The 21,763-nt window shown below is 42.0% G+C and overlaps 1 protein-coding gene across 4 annotated transcripts in view; it reads left to right on the forward strand.

The window, feature by feature from the left end:
• LOC311002053 (phospholipid-transporting ATPase ABCA1) overlaps nucleotides 1-21,763 on the forward strand; it is a 182,600-nt gene that overhangs the window by 142,532 nt on the left and 18,305 nt on the right. For 3 of the 4 annotated variants that reach the window (XM_083993263.1, XM_083993262.1, XM_083993264.1), the window contains 8 exons: nucleotides 1,860-1,989; nucleotides 2,525-2,645; nucleotides 6,800-6,862; nucleotides 8,416-8,522; nucleotides 11,216-11,357; nucleotides 12,311-12,445; nucleotides 14,195-14,298; nucleotides 16,680-16,772. In XM_083993263.1, the coding sequence (XP_083849389.1) occupies nucleotides 1,860-1,989; nucleotides 2,525-2,645; nucleotides 6,800-6,862; nucleotides 8,416-8,522; nucleotides 11,216-11,357; nucleotides 12,311-12,445; nucleotides 14,195-14,298; nucleotides 16,680-16,772 (895 nt within the window). Of the gene's footprint in view, nucleotides 1-1,859; nucleotides 1,990-2,524; nucleotides 2,646-6,799; nucleotides 6,863-8,415; nucleotides 8,523-11,215; nucleotides 11,358-12,310; nucleotides 12,446-14,194; nucleotides 14,299-14,974; nucleotides 15,256-16,679; nucleotides 16,773-21,763 lie in introns of those variants that run through there. The other variant, XM_083993265.1, reaches the window with a different exon arrangement.

Genomic DNA, 21,763 nt, shown 5'->3' on the forward strand with positions numbered 1-21,763 from the left:
TGATACATTTGCACAAAAAGTCTTACTTTACTACAGTTGTAAATTTAGTCATAGTTTTAAAAAAGCTATTTAAACCTGTACAAGCCTGGAAGTCTTTATATTATAATATAGGTGATTACAGAGACATGAATATGGTGAAAATGCTTTTTCCTTTTTTTAAACTTAAAAAGGAGAATATAACGCTTGTGGTGGTTCTATAGGAAACACTTTGGAGCCATATAATAGCCACAGTTCTGAATACGTTTGTTGTCAGCAGCTGTTGCAGTGATGTGTGGAACCTAAAATGATTTGCACAGATGGAATCAGGAGATTTAGAGCTTTCAGGCAACTTGTAATCTGTCATGGGCGTGTGAAGACAGAGTCCAGTTCAGACTCAAACACACTTAAATCAGGTTTTCAGGCACTTAACAAGTTAAAAAGAATCTGAGGTTTATAGTCTGTATCTGATATAAAAACAAGAGCTACACACTAACACCAGCATGGTAACAGGTTCGTGTTCAGCTGTTACATTCTATTACATGTTCTGAGTTTTGCATGTTAACAAATACAAACTGTGAGCCTGCTGATTCATAACACTAAACAAATCTCGTCAACCAATCACTCTTGCACCTGCATGTGGTCTGATGTCATCTTGGATGCAGTGACATGTCACAGTGTGAATGTGTCATGTCATTATTTGGTTATAAATTGAAGTATTAAAAGTAGTGGGATTTTGATAAAGGATATTTCAGTCTATGCAGGAGCTGACACATTCCACTCCTCAAAAACATAGTGGAGATGAAAGCAAGGCGACCAACTGACCCAACCCAGTGTAATGTCCCTAGCCGGGCTAAAAAGTAGTGTGAAATCAACTCTTGTTGACCACAGAGTCTCCAAAAACACTCAAAAGTTACTTCCCTCTCAAGTGACACTGCACACAAAAATCCGGCTCTTTACCCCACCAGTTAGAGAAATATTTGACCAGTAACACAACCCCTCGAACCTTCTCCAGAGCTCAAGCTTCTCTCCACATGCAGGCTATTAAACTTATACAGGCAAAAGGGAGAAGAGGAGAGAGCGGGGGCTGCAGAGGTGGAGTCAGGATTGAGGGGATCATCAAGAGGCAAAGAGGCACATGAAAGAGGAAGAGGAGTCTTATCTGTGGAGAGATGGAGCAGGAAATAGTGGTTTGAGGAATCATTTGCGGCGGCAGTGGAGAGCAAGAAGAGAAAAGCAATCACAACTTAAAAGGACTAGTGTGGAGAGGGGCTATTTACCAGAGAATGAGACCAAAAGCGCTTTCGTTTTTCTTGTCTCCTTACTCTCCCCCCTCGGGCTCAAGGGTTGTAGAAGCTGAGAGAGGGAGGAAAGTGAGAGCAGAATTGAAAATGATTAGAGTCGGGGGGCTGTCACCAGTTTACTTACGTGTTCATTAGCCAAAAGAGGCTTCAACATGAAAAGTGCAAGATGTCAACAATTTCCTCACATGACATAGGTGACAGCATTTTTTTTTTTTTTTTATGTTTTATTTTTAAGGCTAAGTGGCATTTTAAACTGCTGGCTTTCACCAATGAGTGTGCTTGAAAAAAAACCTTCAAAGAGCTGACAAATTCCACCCCTCCACTAACTTTTGACAAAGATAGCTGTATTTGGCTGTCCATGAAAGAAAAACACACACATCTGGCAATTCATTTTTGTTTTGACAGTGTTTTCTGGTAAATCATTCTCTGAACTTTTAGATGAGGGCTGGGGATGACATGAAATGAAATGACACAGGGTAATAACACGTTTAATTACTTAGATTTATTTACCCTGTTTGTTTATTCACTTTTTTTTTTATTCTTGCTTTTCCATTCTTTCTTTCCTCCCTTCTTTATCAGGGGAGGATCGTTTTGAGGATCCGCTCAGCTGGGACATGGTGGGAAAGAACCTTTGTGCCATGTCCATCCAGGGAGCCGTCATGTTTTTGCTGACAATCCTCATCCAGTATAAGTTCTTCTGCAAACCGAGGTAAAAGCTGTGAAGTACTGGCTGAGAAAAGTTTGTATATCTGAATATGATCTTACATTACATTCCAATATTTGTTTGTGTTGCAGTTGTTGTTATGTAACATTTTGTTCCAGTCAGTTTAGTTCCCCCTGATTAGATATTTACTGTATATTAAATTTATATACATACCGGTATAGTATATGTATATACTGTATATATATATATATATATATATATATATATATATATATATATATATATATATATATATATATATATATATATATATATATATATATAAAAAACATCTGTTGCACAGTGAATCGGCCAGGCAGCTTCTATCCCCTTTTCTTTTTTTTCTGCACTTTCTAAAGTGTTTACCTAGTCCAAAACCACTGTTGCCATGGATACTAATGCCCATGGCTTTCACTATTTATGAAAATTGCAGAGATTGTTTCACTGAGCTTAAACTTTGACCCACATAATTTGGCATGCAAGTTCATGTTAATTTTAATGAAGGGTGTTATACCAACCGCGGTTGACTTCTCTCTGCCAGGCTTATTTCAGGGAAGTCATTATCTGCTGAGGAGGAGGATATCGACGTCGCCCGCGAACGTGACCGAGTGTACGCAGGCAAAGCTGAGACGGACCTCCTGAGGATCTGTGACCTCACTAAGGTATCCTTAAATGTTACTTTAAGACGTGATAATGCTTCTACCACTTGATTGCTCAGTCATTTTCTTTCTTTTTGATTGATTTGTTGTTGTTTTTTTAATCCTTCATCTTTTATACATTTCAGGACTGTCTGTAATTGTTTATGGGAACAACACAGAGAGATAAATCCTGATCCTTCAGGTCATCAGGGTGCAGACCTGTGTCCTCTGCCCACTATAAATCCTTTGATCTTCCCTCTACATTTTTATCTTTGAACTTTTGCATGGAAAATATTCTGTAACATACAGTGAACACATTTTATATGAGCACCGCCTACACACCAGAGCAATAACCACTTTAATGCCCATTTTTCATTTAATTTTCATACTTTTCATCTATATATGTTTTAAATTTTTTCTTTTAACTCATATTCTAATTCTTATTCTTTAATACATGCATTTTAATGCACATATTTTATGAATGTGCTCTTTTTATCCTCTTTCAAAGCCTTCTATTTATCTTCTAACATTATAGAGCAATAACCGACACTTTTTAAAAACATTTTTTAATAATTATTAAACCAAAAAGTCTCTTGAGCTACATTATCTCTTTTACAAGAAAGACCCTAAATTGCAGTGATCCACTTCATGCTCCTGGATGTGGGAGAGGTTTTTTTTGTTGTTTTTGGCAGCACCTGCACCTGCAGTTTTAGGGGTGCGGGGGTCCATGCTCCTTTACCACTCAGGCCCTCCCCTGGATCTGTTAGGTGAAGCTGAGTGTGCTGTGACAGTGTGTGTGTGTGTGTGTGTGTGTGTGTGTGTGTGTGTGTGTGTGTGTGTGTGTGCGCGCCTCAACACCACCGAGATTAACGCCTCCTCCGACGGCAGATGTTCCCTCCCTGCAGCAGCGGGGCAGCAGGAAGTGTCACCACAGCTGCCTGCTCTTTGCAGCTCCAGTGCCAACAGCTGGACAATCTAACGGCCTTTTGCTCCTTACCACCCTCCTTCGCTCCTTCGCTCCCCGGGCCTTCTTCGTCTCACCATACTTAATCTTTCACTCATTGCACAGACACAGGCGTGCGCCACACTCCCTGTGGTAATTACTGAACAAGTGCTGGGTAAAACAGTTGGATGAGTAATATATTGCTTATCAGCTCATAAGGTGAAAACTTTTCGAGAGAGAGGTTTCCCTTTGCAGGGGAAAACTTGAAGAGTTAACTTTTTTTTTATACACTCATGAAAACACTTAATCCCCCCAAAACAGGTCTACTGCAGTGTAAAATGAAACTCTAAAACAGTGCCAAAGAATACATTAGATTTGACTGAGCTCGTCTGTTGTTGACAAGCAGCTCAGCCATCGTTCATGTGCACCTTCATGGCTGAGGACGTTTCCCTCAGATGAGACACAGTGGTCCGTCGCCGCACAAAAAAAACAGCAATGCAGTGGCAGACGGCATCAGGATTCTTCCTGCGGTGCCCTCATTGACTCCCACCACAGCTGTGCCCCATCCATTTGGGGGTGCAGATAACAAATTGATCAATGGGCGCGTGGCGTCGCCGGGCCACGCGCCACAGGCTGGGTCCTGTCATAAATCTAAACATGCCTCTGAAGCGATCGACAGGCCATCAATCATGTGTCATATTCCTGCTCCTCCCCTTCCCTTTTTCCTTGCCGCTCTAAACAGGAGCGCTTTGCTATGCGCCCTCACCTGCTAGCCTCCACTTAGCTGCTGCATTAGCGTCAGTGCTGTAATCGATGGAGACTGTAATAGAAGTGTGTCCATCTGTGAACATTTTCCAGGCCCAGTGCTGTCAGTTTAACCTTCCAGTCAGTCACTAAGCTGACAGAAAAAAGTTTTAAAGAACCTTGTGACTGGGGGCGGTGTTTAAGCTCAGTTGGTAGGGCACCTGCCCCATGTGTTGAGGCTATAGTCCTCATTGCAGGCGACCCCGGTTCGAATCCCGCGCCGAGAACTCATGAGAACTCAACAGAAGCGGCTGTGTCCTGATAACTCTGTACCTTTTTTGCTCAGTTCTCAGACGCAAATACAACTGCCAACTGGCATCGGCAACCCGGTACCTGTTAAAAAACTTGTATTCTGTTTTCATTAATCCTGTAAATACCTTGATAATTCAAAAGCAGGTATAAATGTGAGGGGCATTTGTAAAGATGGATACGGAGGGTTGGGGGCCACTGCTTTTAGCTGGCTCAAGATGACACTTATATAATGTCAGTTGTGGACTGGTTGTACCAAATGTTGGTGAGTCCCTCTGAAATAGGCGGCATCACTATAGTGGTTTACAACTTCTGAAGTCTGGCCCTCAGAGCTCAAAGCTTGTGATTTTTAAACCTAAATCTTTATTTAAGGATTTCACAACTGCAGCCATTACATTCCATCACCTACTTTTTTCATGATTCATGAAAAAAGTAGTAGACAGTGTAATACGGGTTGATATGTACCGAGCGCAGTTGCCAGATGGCACCGGTAAAATAATAGATCTGTGCAACTTCTGCTTTTATCGAAATTCTCCTTTTGATGTGCCAACTGTGTAATAAACGCAGTGTCATTGTTTGTCAGGCTTGAAGTGGCGCTTCTAAATTTACATTTTGCCTGGTAGCGCGCGGAATACATCTGGGACAGATGACTGTCGTAACGATGGATATTTGGTTTAGAGATTCCATACAGGAAATGTATCCTTCACACTGAGGAAGGTCTGCTGTCACTTGTCTGTTTTAATGAACGTTCACCATTTCAGGCGCTGACACTCACATACAGGCATGCTAAACACACACAGTGCTCGTAGAGAGCTGTGTTTTCAACTTAAAAAAAAAAAAAAAAAGCAGTAACAGTCGTCGCTCCCTCACAACTCAAAGGGACGGAGTGAGTCCTTGATTTTGACTGTTACTGTAAATGTCTTGACTGTCACACTCAGCAACGAAAAACAAAGACCTTGTCTTGTCTTTCCGTGCCGGAGCAAGACAATGCTGTTTTCAAACCACTTTGAAATCATATCAAACCCGTACATAGTCTTAGATGTGGAAAAATGCCTTGTGCACTAAATACCTCATCTTCTTGAATGTTTTTTTTTCTTCTACTTCTTTTTTTCAGATTTTAACATATCTTGTTTGCTTGAGGTTTCGGTTTCTTTCCTCTGGTGAGATTTTTCAAATGATGCAAACTCCAAATGCAAATGCATTCGGATGAGTTTGGTCAGCGTGGGAGGATGTGGATGCACTGTGGAAAAGTTTGAAAAACTTCAAGCACCTTTTCATTTCCAGTGTCGCTACATGAGCTTAGCAGGATACTGACTCGCAGTCAGAATGTGAGTTTCATTTTCCTCTTTGTCCTAGGAGATGGAATTCTGCATCTCAGGTGGTCTAGATGTCTTCTTTTTTTTTGATTGAGTCTTGACAAATATCAATTGGATTGCAATGAAATTTGACATTTAATGTCAACAAATACTTCCTGTCATCAGGAAGGCACCAAACAGCAGTAACTAAAGAAACACGTTCCCCTGAGCGGTTGGTGGAGACCAAAGCAGAGGCAAAAACAGAGTGTATAGTGAGGACTGTACACAACTCCAAGTGAAGTCTTTCACATCCTCTATCGTGTAATGAGCATTGCGCCCTGGTGTGACTCATCCCATGTTTAATAGACTTCTTCTAGTACTTTTCCCTCATGTCATCACACTGCACCACTGCATGCAGCCATGCTTCAAGTTGGTGTCTGTACATGAGACAGTGGGGGACTTGTGAGTTTGTTGAAGGTTAGTGAGGGTATTGAAGTGGAGCTCAGAGTGGAGACAGATTTGCTCATGAATGCTGTCACTGCAGTCACAAATACTAATGTTCATACCCCCCCCCCCCCCGTACAAGTGTCTCTCTGTTTTTTTTAATACCTTTTCCCATCTGGCTCGTTCTAAATGTTGCAAATGATCCCCTCTCGTTAAAATTTGTTTCCTTCACTTTCTCTTCTCTGTCCTTCTTTTTCCACCTGCTTCTTCCATCTCACCTCTTCCCTGCTGCTCTGGTGTATCGCTCCATATTTTCTCATGCCATACTCTCTGCTATCTTTCACACTGTCTGCTCCCCACCCTTTCCCTGCCTCCTCTCCCTCTTTCTCTCTTCCTTTCTGTAGCAGGCTAGTTGATTCATTCTTATTGTCTGCTCCCTGCAGGTATACCCTCGGAAGAGCACCCCTGCTGTGGACAAGCTATGTGTGGGCGTACCTGCTGCAGAGGTGAGCCAGATGCTGCTGAATCACACGGGCAACTGCGGAAGTCACATTTCCTCATTTAAGACGGATTTGTTGTCAATGTGGACGTCAATCAACTAAAATAAGACACATTATAATAATAATGTAATACATTTTCACCCCATTATGTACAGTAATAACTGCATTTTGTAATAATCTGCCACATTTTGTAATAAAATTCTTGAATGCAATATGTAATAAACTTTGCCGCAAGTTGTTACACACTGCATCGGTTATTACAAAATGCGGGTGTTGCACGTTTTTTTAATGAAGAAATGTAATAATTTGTTGCATTACAATAGTAACAACTTATTTCAAAATGAGGCAAATTTATTACATATTGCATTCAAGAATTGTATTACATAATGTGACACTACAAGGACAATATTTAAAAACTATGAACTGGAACTTGATTTACAGTCAGATATTTCTGAGAAGAATCAAAATATCCACCAAACACTGCTTAGAGAAGGTGGTAAGAACAACACAAATCTACTTATTGGACTTGTTTCCTGCTATAATGCTCCTGCCAAGCATGTGTGTGTTGAAAAACACAGGCAGGCTATTAGAAGAGAATTTCATTTCTAGACAGTGGAATCTGTGGAGCAAAGGCATGAGCACACCGTGATGTTTAGTTTAGCACATTCATAAATTGGCACAAGGAGACTCAATTAAACAAATTCGACAGGTGAACCTTTTGGGCAGGAAAGCCTTCAACATTGTTATATATTACAAATGCCCATATACTTGTACTCACTGCCGCACACACAGACGCTGTAGTCGTGGAAGCTTGATTTAAACATAATCTCTGTCGTGATTGGTGGGATTTCCTCTGGTTCCCATCCTCTCTGCCACTGTTTACTCAAAGCCCAGTGTAAATGCTAGTGGAATATTGTGATTCACGGGGCTCTGCTGATCACACACTGCATTTCCATGCATTATTTACATCAAGCTTAGTCTCCCTCTATGCATTCAGAAGCACAGGTCACAAACAAGCAGGGATCAATGAATGACAGAAATCAAATATTTATGCCGCAGCCAGAGCACCTAAGGCGGGTCACGTGACCGCCGGGGCGCCGCAGAGACAACTTCCTGCCTCGTGCCCTCCGGAGAGAAGCAAAATCAGCAGCGTCAGGGAGAAAAGAAGAAGAGGGGATAATGTTTGTTGTAGCAATTTACAGAGGCAGAGAGAAATGCTGTTGGGAACGGTCGACTTCTTACAGTATTTGTTCCTGTGTGTCTGCAGTGTTGATTTACCGTCTGTTGTTTTGTTTGTGCGCAGAAATATCAGTCTGTTATTTTGGTAAACAATGAAGCAGTCATGCGCACTATACATTCTAGTTTCAATTATATATTTATAATATTTATTCAGTCTATAAAAGGAGTTAAGAGAGAAGATTTGTTCAAAGAAATTATATCTACATAAAGGAAAATTTGAAATGTCATCCATCACAACTGCATCCTGTTTGTTTTCCAATGAGGCTTGCATGTATGAAACACTGTGTCCTAATGGAGGCCTCCCTGTTGTCTCCACCCAGTGTTTTGGCTTGCTGGGAATCAATGGGGCTGGGAAAACCACCACATTCAAGATGCTGACAGGAGACATCCCGGTCTCTGGTGGAGAGGCCTTCCTAAATGGATACAGGTGAGGCGCTAAGTCCCGCTAGTGCACAGAGTAACTCATCATAATTAACCACCCAACATGGCGTTTCAGGTGGGAATCGAGCCGAGGGTTTTTTTATTTTTAGCTCGCACCTTTTCGGAGCCACTCCAGCATCAGTGCACCACAGCTTTCTATTTCTCTATCTCTCACACTTTTTCTCTCTTTGTTTTTTCTTGGCTAGGTGGTTTTGATATCTCTTATAAATTCTGCCGTCTCTGCCTTTTCAACTCGGGTTCCTCTCATGTCTCCTCACTGCGATATTCTCAGAAAGAAATGCAGAAGACTCTGCTCACTCTTTCTTCCTACCTCTTGCACATCTTGCACATGTATCATTCCTTTTCACATCCTGGCCCTGTACCTTGCTATGTTTTTTGTTTCTGCCTTGCAGAATCAGTCATAAGAAATCTTTGTACATGCCTAAAAAAAAAACCTTGACACTGCCAATATGAGACTCAAGCACTTGAGTGAAGGAAGATGTTCTCCTCCTTATTTTTAGGAACAAACAACATACATCTGCATGGCAGCATGGTTGAGTGTGAGCTGCGGCTGCTTGTGCATCACGGCGGTTGCTATAGTCCATGTGTGTATATATATATATATCTGGTATTTAAGTCTATGTTCTCAAAAGAAAAGGAGCTGAATAGAGCAAGACCTAACACAGCATTATTAATGTTGATTAATGTGGGTAATGGAGATCAAAGAAGAATCCCACAGACCTTTAGAGGAAAAACTGAAAAGAGAGAAAAACAGATGTGAGCACTCCCACTCTTCTGTTTTCAGCTCATTACGCTTTCTCTGCATTGGCAAGAATGATCAGCAGTAGAGAAGAAGCAACAACTCTCCCTCTTATCTGTGATTGTGAGCTCACGAGGACTAGCTGCTCATACCTGCATTCGCCATCTGTTTCACCGCCCAGAGTCGCTGCCTGTCGAATGCTAAAGAGCAAAGCCGGCCTGCTAAGACCAACAGCAAACTGACAGCCGCAGTGGACCATCTCACTCGTGTTTCAAAGCAGAATATTGACACCACTGTCATGTAATCTAAATGAGAAGCCAGAGCCAGCTGGCGATGATCTTAACTTAGCATACTGTACAGGCTGAAAGTGGGGGATGATAATGTGCCCTCGCCAAAAGTAAAAGGAATCCACCCACCAGCACCTCTTAAATTGGCCAATTTTATATATATATATATATATATATATATATATATATATATATATATATATATATATATATATATATATATATATATATATATATATATATATATATATATATAATATAAGATCATATTTTTTGCCCAATTCATGCAGAAAATGTGCTAATTCTCAAAGGTTTGCATACTTCTTCATATAACAAATAATCAAGGAGGTGCTGGTAAACACATTTTTTAAATCTCTAGACAGAGCTGTGCTAGCTGTGCTTCCAGGCTTTATGCTAGGTGAAGCGCCTAACCGAAACAGAATAAGAAATTTTTGTCAAAATGTCTAATCTTTAAATGGGCCGTGTAGTGGTGTAATAAATTAAAGTGACACAGGTTGCCACCAACTACTTCAAAATTAAATGGAGGAGAAACTGTGGACAGCAGCTGTTTGGTAATTAGCATACAGGAAAAACAGCTAAATTCTTCATTAAAATAATTTTTATTTTGATTGATTAATTTTCTTTAAGCATCTCCATAGATGCAGTTTAATGGCTTTAGTTTGGGGCAGTAAACCTAAATGGTTACCACCAGCAAAGTCAACAGTTAGGGTCTTTATTTGGTGGGCAGCAGTAGAATCTGTCCACCAGTGCTAACAAACTAAAAACATGGAGTTGTGATGGGTAGTTCCTGATAAAGGCTATAACCTACTCTTATCATGAACCTTTATCAAAACTAAAACAAAACATAATATTAGATCACCAAAGCTTTCAGTCCACCACCTGCAGCCTCCAAACACATCAAATTACATTTAGTTTCCCTGAGGCTGACCATTGCTCTGGGAAAATAACATTTAGGGGGGAAAAATGGGTTCAATATTATGTCTGGAAAAACAAAGCAGCTATAAAAGGAAAAAGGAAAATCAGCTGTAACATTTGCTCCCTGCAGGTGGTTAAAGTATTAATTTCATAGATTGTGAAAAGAAAAAGTATGTCTTTGTCTGGAGCCATTACTGCCATTATTTCAGTTGCCTCTAGAGCATGCATGTTGCTGTGCCTGGAACTGATTGGAAAAGATGATTTCCCAGAGTTTTTGTGTACAGTTGTTTTAGTTAAGTTTTTATTATTTTTGTTTGCCTGTCTTTAGTTTCAAAGGCAGAGAGTACGAGTCCTACAGTACAGTATGTGTGAAATGAACCTCTCTGCTTCTCCATATTAGTTTGGAAGAGATTCAAAGAGAAACACAGTCCTTGACACTCTCTGCTCTGATTTTCTTTTTCTTATCAAGTTATTGCGGATATTTAATGAATCTTTCCCACTAAATCAATTTAAATCTTAGTTCTCTTTGAAATGCAATAGTCAGAATAAATGAAGTGTATGCTACTTGGCCTACTAACTGTTCTCATTATACATATATCACATCATACTCTCTGTCTTGCTACGTTTTTATTTATTTATTTTTTATAGTCTGTAGGTCTTTAATGTCAGACACTAATGGAAGCCATTGTCAAATAACATGCTTGTTCTTTCTCTCAGCATACGGACAGAAATGAGGGATGTGCACCAGAATATGGGTTATTGTCCTCAGTTTGATGCTATCGATGACCTGCTTACTGGACGAGAACATCTGGAGTTCTACGCCAGGTTACGAGGGGTACCAGAAAATGAGGTCACCATGGTAACCACCCTCCTACTTCTTGTCCTTGCACATTTAAAATTAATTGTGAAGCACTGTTTGAACGTGAATGTAGATTAGTCATCATAATTGGGGATTAAAACAAAATATATGCCGAACTATGTTTATTTCCTCTTTCAGAAATGTTTTTATTGTTATCATCAAATGCTTTTTCAACCAGAAATCATGTAGGGCAAGCTGGAGCACACGTCAAAGTGATAGATAACCTCAATGGGAGAAGCCATACATAATGAAAAATGGCCGGTGGTAGAAAAGCAGCAGCTGTGGGTTATGGCTCTACATTATTCACCATGCCTAGTGGTGTGGCCAGCCCTATGCGGCCTCCCTGCACTCCTCTTGCACGGCCCGCTTCTGCAACAGTATGATCAAAAGAGGAAGAGGCTGGCGGCGACCATAGACCTCAGACCTGGCGCCAGGACTTTGATCTCTTAGCTGCAGTCCAAAGGGACCCTGTTCTGCGCTGCTAGCATAACTCTTAATTTTACACTTGCCCATTGTCATATCGCCAGTTCGGTGGTGATCCTCCAACCAAACCCTCGTGTTGTCATATTTACATAATCTTCAATCCAATATATCCACATGTATTTGCAAGGAATGCATTGTAAATGAAACGCAGGGCCCACTGTCTGCATCCAGTGTGCCACTTAAACACGCCCCTCTGGACCTGGTGATATTGTGCACACTGGCGATGCTCCTGAACGCTGGTGTTTGACGAGAAATTGTTGAAATAGGAGGGAGAACAGTAAAGTGCCTCACCAGCCTGTGATTAAGGTCTTACAGCGATGCCAGCTGTCATGCCTCGTCCTTGAAAGCCACCGAGCTTAAATACAACGGAGATCTAAGCCAAAATATCATCCATCACGAAAACACTCTTCTTGACACCATAATGTTCACTTTGTGTCGTTTTCTTTTTCTTTTTTTAACCTCTTCTAAAGGTGGCTGAGTGGGGGATCCAGAAATTGGGTTTGGTCAAATATTCCAACAAGTCTGCAGGAACCTACAGTGGTGGGAACAAACGTAAACTCTCCACGGCTATAGCCCTGATCGGTTGTCCTCCAGTGATCTTTCTGGTGAGATTCAGCTTTATTGATGTGTTGTACACAGTGAGAATGTGATACGCTTCTGTTTTATTAAGACTTAAGACTGTAATATTTTAAATCAATATTGATGTGGTGCAGATGTTTGGATTACAGCAGATCTGGGAGTTTTTTCTCTCTCTTTACAAGCGCACAGAGACTAGAATGTGGTAAGAAAATGATAGAGTATAGGAATTTGGGCTAATGTATGCTTTCTGAAATGAGAAATAGAGAGAGAGAAGAAAAAAAACAAGATATGGATCAAATTCGCAAATCCTGACTGAATTTCCCCAAGGATCACAAGTATATTATTTGTGGATGAGGACGGTGTATGTTTCAGGGGTCACTCACTGGTCATGTTTTAATTCATCACTTTTTCTCAGGGAAGTACCAATTTGCGCAGCACAGAACTACTTTAACACACATTAAATTCCTATCCATCAGGAGTTAAAACTGAGGGCAAAAGCATTTTCTCTGCGATGGAAGATTAATGAAAGCATGACTCAGAACATACTGCATCACATGTTTTCAATTAAGCGGCTTTAACATGAATTAGGAGGTTGTGTCCATGTCATCTAGAGGAACAGACTTTAATGGCTTTAAATCACATTGGGGACTCCCCACGGGGGGCTGTGTGTTTTGTATAAATTTTAATTATGATTAATTTCAGGTTTGACTTATCCCACCGCATCACAATGTCATATAAAGCTGAAATGATAAAAGATAGAGATAAAAAAAACAAACTTAGTTGTATATATTCCCAAATAAGTTGAAACATACAGTAGATCATTTTACCATTTAATTTTCCTTCCTGTAAACTGTTATAAATACATTAGCATAAAAACAGTGCATCAAATTGTGTGGCTAATAGCAAATTGTATTCAGGTAATGAGCAACCCATAATAAATGGCAACATTCACTGAATAATCTTTCCAGTCATTTCTGTTTTCTGGCTCAGTTTGCAGGCTATGGAGCTGCACTGTTCCAAACCTCCTTATTTACTGGCCTGAGCCAGGCTAGCCTTCACTTTGAGGCAGCGGGATAATGTGTTGTCAGTGTCTGTGTCAGTTTCAGTATTGTGTGCTAGCCCAGGGAGCCCAGGCGGCCTCCAGGCAGTGCCACATAAGGTTTGCACAGGGACTCATTGGGCACGGTGATGGAAGGACCCCATGGGATTTGTAGGATTGTGCTAGTGAGGGAGAACCAGGCCTGGAACGAAACCAGCCAATGGACTGAGTACTGTCAGTCTCTAATCGTGCATGGACAGACTAGCCCTGAGGAAAAAGAAAAAGCAAGTCACTGAGACTTGTGTGTGTGTGTGGGTCTGTGTGTGTGTGTTGTGTTGGAAAGAGCTTCAGTATGTGTCTCCATGTTGTGGGCATCAGGCCTTCTCTGAATTCACCTACAATTGTGCCTATGTGCCATGTGCCTATGTGTGTTTTTATGTATATAGGACAAGTCTCTGGGCCTCAGTGTGACAGTGTTTTGGATGATGGTGTAAGAGCTGTCATACACATTTATTTATACACAAATCCACAGTTGTCCAGTTAGGTTGAAGAATGCTGCTTATTACTGCTCATTATGTTTCTCTAACAATTTATGCACATATTTCCTTTTATTTTTCACCCAGACACATCATTAACCGATGTGGTGAAATTAGATTATTACCTTCAATTTTATACCACGTTCCCAAAACAAATGATGTAACGGGAACTGCTGTAATGACGGTCTGTTTTCTCGTAGGATGAGCCAACCACTGGGATGGACCCCAAGGCCCGGCGCTTCCTGTGGGACTGCATCCTCAGCGTCATCAGGGAGGGGCGCTCAGTCATCCTCACATCACACAGGTGCAGGATCACTTAGAATATACTTATTTTCTCCACCCACAAAGATGAGAGTAGGATGTTTTGTCTCTTCAATAGCAAAGCAACCAAATGATCCATTTAAGTGAATGTGTATTGTAAAGTGTCCAAGCAAATTTCCATCAGTACGATAAATAGTAAACCAGCAAAGTGGTTAAGAAAGAAAACCAAAACAAGAGAAACAACATAGTCATTCCATATGTGTCTGGAGTATCAGAAACACTCAGGAGGATCTTTAACCAACACCGTATCCCTGTGTATTTCAAACCCAGCAACACACTCAAACAGAGACTGGTACATCCCAAGGACAGAACACCACACACCCACAAAAGCAATCTGGTTTATGCTGTCCAATGCAACGAGGAATGCAAAGACCTCTACATTGGAGAAACAAAACAACAACTGCATAAACGCATGGCCCAACACAGGAGAGCTAAGTCCTCAGGCCTGGACTCTGCTGTCCATTTACATCTGTCAAGGAGAAAGCCCACTCCTTTGATGACAACAATGTCCACATCCTGGACATTGGGGACAGATGGTTTGAAAGAGGAGTAAAAGAAGCCATCTATGTAAAAGTAGAGAAACCATCCCTAAACAGAGGAGGAGGTCTGAGACACCACCTATCTCCAGTTTACAATGCTGCCCTTTCATCCCTTCCCAGGAGATTCAACAATCTAATCTCAAAGAACAACTGTTCACAAATGGCCTCCTGTGACTCCAACGACTGTCGTTATAACACAGTAGGGCACTAACGAAGTCGAAACCAACTTCCCACCAACGACTGTCACTCCAACGACTGTCGTTGGCACATGGAGCACAAAGGGTTTCCAGTGACATCATCGGTCTTGTGAACGCCCCCACAAGAGGTTAAATACCTGGGTCTCCACACCAGATAGTTGGACCAGTCCCAGCTTGGTCAGATGCTACATGAACTGATGAAGCCTCTTGGATGAGAGGTGAAACGTCTTCCTAGACAAATAACCAAGTCCAGTTGCTTTTGATTTAAACTCTTTTGAAATTGTTGAAATAGCACAAAGTATGAAGGAGGAGTTAAACGCAGAAAAAGAGCGGAAGAAGTAAGAATAAAAAGTATAAAGATTTAAATAACAATAGTGTGAATGCTGAAAGAAATTCTGTGTAAAATCAGATGTTCAGCAGCGGTGAGCACCCCTATATATTCAGAATGGTATGATTTTTTTCATAACCACATTTTGCGATGATTTGATATTCAAATCAGACCTCTCTGAATCCAATTGTAGAATAGTTGACTATTTGGGGTCACCCTTAATAAACACACCAGTTTTCAATGAAATATTAAGTATCTATGTTAGATATATCATGAAATTCTACCGAATGAAATTTGCTTCGACACACTTTAGATATTTTGATTATAATTGATTTGAGTTACCCTTTAGTTTGAAGGCATTGTGCCCTGTGTGGCAGATAATACTGGCTGCCAGAACCACACTGACAGCTTGAAATCCTTCATGAAAATAGAAACTGTCAATATGAGTGTTGGAGTCTTTTCATTATACAATAGTTCCCTAACTTCTTTCTGTAATGTTGGCTATTTTTGGACATGGTTGTGATAAAGGAAATGGATTCATAGGCCACTTAATTTTACCATTTCCCAAACCGCTCGGGTTTTGAATCATCTGTGTTCCTGGCAGTTCATGTGAATAATCCTGTCTGTTGTTTTTATTTGGACTACATTGCCCTCATTACATGTGTTGCCTTCATTCAGAAATAAGAGCATTTGTTGTTGTCCTAGGCAGCGTGGCTGAGCTGCTTCCAATCGTCCATGGCATGACCAGGTGGTTGTGTTTTGTTAAGTGGCGGATCCACCAGGTTTTACAAAGTCATAATCCTAATTGCACCATTCCTCAGGAAGGCTTCACAGGTTTTGCCTCAGCTACAAATGACTCGCACTCCAGCCCAAGACCCGAAGAGGAAAAATGAGATAATAAGAACTACAGATGGTCCCTTTCCCTCCCTCTAATTACCAGATTTGTCGTCCATTTAAGGTGTTATAGTGACATGTAGAGATGCTCTAACCCAAACGTGAACTGTAACTGGGGAGACATCTCAGTGAAAAATAGTCAGGAGCTTTATCAACACAATAATGACTTTACATACTCTAATATTGACAGAGAGTGTCTCTTTACAAATGTCATCTGTGCCGTCGTCTCGGCTCTGGCGCAGTTTGAATGAGAAGGAGGAAAGTCACGGAAAGTCAGTGTTATATCTCCTTCAGAGAAGATTGCCATTGCTTCTTATCTGAAAAGAAAAGAACTCAAGCATCTGATATATTTATTATTGCTACTTCCCACTCATGCTGCGAAATTTCCCACTCTTTCTTTCAATAGCATGGAGGAGTGTGAAGCACTGTGCACACGCATGGCTATCATGGTGAACGGTCGCTTCAGGTGTCTCGGGAGCATTCAGCATCTGAAGAGCAGGTAAGGGTCCTTTTGTCATAGATTACGTTAGACCAAGAGTAGAATTAAAAAAACAAAAAACAAACACACAAAGTAAAAAAAATCTTTGATGCTCCTTGTGTCGAGATGAAAGAGGTCCCACTGAGGTGTTCTGTTATTTATACTGTATGTATAAATAACATGAGGCCGTGTATATTGGCAATAAAAAAGAATACGGTTCAGATTTTTAGGAGGGAGAAAAGGAAAGAATGCATATCTGTCTTCTATCATTTATTGCTGCAGCTCATGAGGGCTGTACAGGAGATGCACCAAGAAGAACACAATTTATCAAAAAGTGCAGCACCAGTGGAACTTCACATAAACTCCACAGTAGCAAAGTCATTAAAGGAACAGTACTGCATTTTATCATGAACACCTTCTTGTCAGGAGTTGGCCGCCATGAGATGATAGCTATCACTCCTTTACGTGTATGTTCATGTCAGACTAGATTTTTACACTTTTGTGAAGGTCATTAATTACATCTTAAGGAGTGCTAGTGGGCAGATTCTGTTACTTTTGCACAAACAACACCAGCTGTTTCCAGCTGTTTAGTTCACCGGCAGCTGACTTTAGCTTCATATTTTATTGTACAGAAATGAAATATGATATCAATATTTTCATCTGGCTGAGCAGATATTCCAAAATGTTGAACTGTCCCTTAATATTTTATGCAACCCCACTGTCTGTCTGCTTTGAAGTTTCAGAGATATGCAGACTCACCATAATGGATTCATTTGTTTTGATTTTGCTTTATATGTTTCAGTGCACTAAGCTAAAGAAGGCCTTTTTTTGTCTAGACTCATCAATGTTATTGTATTGCTTTCACAAGATCCATATATACAGAAACTGTGCAGACGGTCAGGTCTGTGGGCCTCGGCTTAGTGTCCCAAATCTTTCTCCATTATCTCAGTTTCACATTTGTTTCCCTCCAGACCCATTAATTATTTCCAACACCATCCTCGTCCTTATGCACACCCCTGATAGGTTTGTTACATGTCCCTTAATGCGTTTTGCTACATCTTCATCGCAGATATCTCCTGCCCTTAACTCTTAGCACTCCAGGTCCGCTCTCTGATATTCATCTGACATTTCCCAAGGCCAGCACTTATGCCCCGAGCCCTGCATGTAACAGTGAGGCCGATCCATTACCTTAGGTACAGTCTGGTGACATTATTACCACTCCATTGTATGATCTTGCGAGGGGAAGGACATTCCATACACACACACACACACACTCACACAAGAGAGCTCCACCGACGACAGGAATATGCGGTGGCAATCGTTTGGTGGAGGGAAAGATCAATACACCTGGGAGGAGGGGTGGAGCGGACCATTTTTCAAGTTGTACAGGGGATTAGGGGGAAACGCCTGGAACAGCAAGGAGGGGGCAGCGGTGTCAAGGGTATTTCCCATCAAGAGCGTTAATGTCATATCATTTGCTGTGCTTTTAGATCGCCGGGGAGAAAGACAAGGCGGAGCATAGATAGGGTCACAAAAAGAGTGAGAATGAGTTGAGAGGCGAAGGGTTTGAAGCGGAAGAGCGGCACACCAATCAGTCCCTCCGTAATTGACAGATTCTCTGTGTCAATTAGACCCTGTCTGCAGGGGGAAGAGCAAGGTGGTGTAAATAATTTATGAACCACACAGGTGTTATAGGATAGGTAAGAGCCAAACAGGGGAGGAGAACAGAGGGTTAACACATGTCCTCCTTCACTCAACATGCTATCAGGTAAAAAGGGAATTGCACTTCACAAGACGAGCAAGTGAGAGGAAGCCAGATAAGCATGAACGTGTACACCGATTCTCGCCGTGCTTATTTTAGATCTTGCACGGACAATTTACACGACGCCCGAAATGCTATCGCTCAGTTCTCGTCATGCAGTGAATAATTTCTAATTAAGCGTCTCTATCTCCGAAGCGCTTTGTGTAATTAATGTTTCATGAGGTGTGGGACCCTGTTAATGACTGAAAAGGCAATTAAGGACTGTCTTCACTGTTTTCTTTTCTCGTCACTATCCCCGCCACATGTTTGTGCTGCCATGTTACCCCCCCACTTCCCCCCAACCCTTGTCGTAGCACGTGAGCCGCCGTCGTTTAAGTAGCCCCCGAGCCTCATCAATCCAGCTTTGCAGGGGTGGAAAAACACAGGATGACCGATATTTCATGTTAGAGTCCATAATGTGTGAATGAATGTAGGAGCCGAGCCTCACCGATGCACAAGCTGTCGCCGGTTTGCAGATGGGAATGGTTCCATCAGCCGGCATGGGGTTGAAGTCGGGGAAAGCGGGGGGAGGTCGTCGAGGCAGGTGGCACACGCCGTTGTCACATGGCATGAGCGGTTGACCTGCAAAGCTGCCCCCCCCCCCCTCCACCCAGCCTCTCCAACCCCCCAGCTCCTCCATCTCTTTTTCATCACAAGCCCCTGAAAGAAGTGCAGCGTCTCGCCGCAGGGGCAGCTCGCACATTTTGACCCCCTATTGCTCATATGTAATACATGTTCACCCTCCCACATTCCCAGCCCTCGCCCTCCCCCACCCCCCAGCCCCCTCCCTTTCCCCCCGCCACTCTGCTTCAAAAACCTCTCACCGTATTACTCTATTTATTCCTCCCTCTGCTACTCTCAGGTGGCAGGGCTTCCAACCCAGCCATCCAAGTGCTTGTTAGTGCTGCCCCCTTTAGTTTGGTGGTGACCCGCCCATCTTTATCGCAGAGATGCCCCAACAGCCGCTTCAACAACCCCGCCTCTGTGTATCAATCAAGCCCCAACTCAGCCAAAAATAATCCATTTAAACTGCTAGAGAGGTGCTTAGCATGTGAGACAGGCTCAAGATTTGTTTTGGACCGTGGAGTCTGAGCAGTAGGGAGGCCATTTTAAGAAGCTCCTTCATTATCTTTCTCCATGGTTGTTAAAAACATCCTCCTTACCTGTCCTGATATTGAGCCCCTCAAATCAATCACACTTCATGAAAGGCTGACAGAGAACAGGAGAAATAAAAAGCAGGGAGAAAGGAAAAAAAGCGCGAGAGGCTGTAAATAGTGCTTTAGCATAGCAGTGTGTGTTGGATGAAAGCTTCCAGGTGTTAAGTAAACCCAAATGAAGTGGTGGAACCAATAAAAGCAGCTTCAAAAGCTCCCCTATAATCTTGTCAGTTAGGAAGGCCACCCACTAGCCGATGCAGGATTTTCCCCTGATTGATATCATTCATATCTCCCCGCTTCATAGAGTACCCGCCGTAAGTACACACCACAGCCTAGAGTCTTATTTTCTCCTTGCTTAAGGCACGTCATGATATAAAAGTGGGGGGTAAAGTGCCTTTAATGCATTAAGGTAATGTGCTGTGGGCGCAGGAGAGTTTTTACAAGAGTGGTGTCTAAAAAGTTTTGGATCAATCCCCTGAAGTTGACGTTGAGAAGTCCAATAAACTCCTTCCCACTCAGTCTGTGTCAGCTCTGCAGGTGTGCCATTAACTAAATAGTTTATGGCTTTTAAGTGTGTCTCACCGACGGAGATGGATGACAAAATAATTCTCTTTAGGGTTTACAATGCATCAGCAACGTAGGTACGTAATTAAGACTGCTGGAACACTGACAGACGCAGATGGTGTACTGTATATACTGTACCAGCCCCAGAGCCGGCTGCACTCAGAGTATAGAACATCTTTACCCTTGATAGTTGCTAGGAATCTTAAATTGTGCGAGCATGTGGTCCTTGGACAGACTATTAGATTTTGTATCAAAGCTTTTTCTGCTCACAAACAAGCGAGAATCTACATCTACACCCGGCCCTTCAAGGTCTACTGAAATGACTATATAGCTAGGTGCTACACATGTTTTGAAAAGCCTGTAGTAACAACTTTTACAAGCCAGATGACGGCCTCCATGTTAGATTACAGTATTACTTGCAAACACCTTGTAAATACATGACATAGAGGTAGACAGACACTATTAACAGACATATTAAAGAGCTTTTAGCTATCTCCAAGGTTAAGGATAAACTCCCACACTCACCTTCACTGCTCAGATTGTCACTTATAAGAGTATTGCAAATTGAAAAACATGGCTGTATTGATCAGCCATAAGAGGTGGGAATCACCAGAGGCCCTGCGGTACCATATTATCACGAAACCTGTGTCTCGATACAATATTATTTCGATATTAAAAATATTGCAAAATGCTGTGATATATTGCAATTTTTTTTTAGCTTTTTTTTTGTACATTTTTTGGGGCTTTTTTGTTAATTGATAGGATAATTGAGAGAGACAGGAAATGGGGAGGCAGACATGCAGTAAATGGCCGCCCAATACGGGATTCGAGGCAGGGCCGACTGCAGCCTCTGCATGGGGCGGCCGCTTTAACATTTTTTTGAATAAAATTAACTTTTTAGTCTGTTCAGATCAATACTTGGCGTCCGTATATCAATACAATATCAGCATGCAAAATATCGCAATACTATTCTGTATCAACCCCCCCATCTCTACTATCTATCCAGCCCCCATCCGGCGATCCATCCCTTCATCCCTCTATTCTCACACCACCAGCTGAGCTTCTGCCCTCCCCACCCTCCAGGAACTTCGGAAGTTTTTTTGGGTGACTTCCTGCCTGATCAAAGCATCAGACCACCCAAGCCACAGCGTGACCTCTTGCCCCCCCTCCCCCACCCCCTCCCCTGCAGACACAAACGCAAGGCTTGGCAGCAGTGAGGGTGACCTTTCTAGACTCCCTCAGATGAAGGAAGGCAGCAGAATTATTTTCTGCCTGTCATGCCCTTATCTGTGTCTGGCTGTTGTTTGTTTTAAATTACATGGAAGAACGACTTTCCAGCCGACCAGGGTGGAGGAGAGGATTGAGGCAGAATAATGAAAATGAAGAAGAGAGAGCTGCAGCGCAGACATGACAGTGGCTCTGCCATGCTGTGTTGAGCTGCTGCATCATATCTCTAATGTAAAATATTATGAAAGGTTTAGTTGTGACAA

This window comes from Trachurus trachurus (genome assembly GCF_905171665.1).
Source record: "Trachurus trachurus genome assembly, chromosome: 18".
Classification (NCBI taxonomy): Eukaryota; Metazoa; Chordata; class Actinopteri; order Carangiformes; family Carangidae; genus Trachurus; species Trachurus trachurus.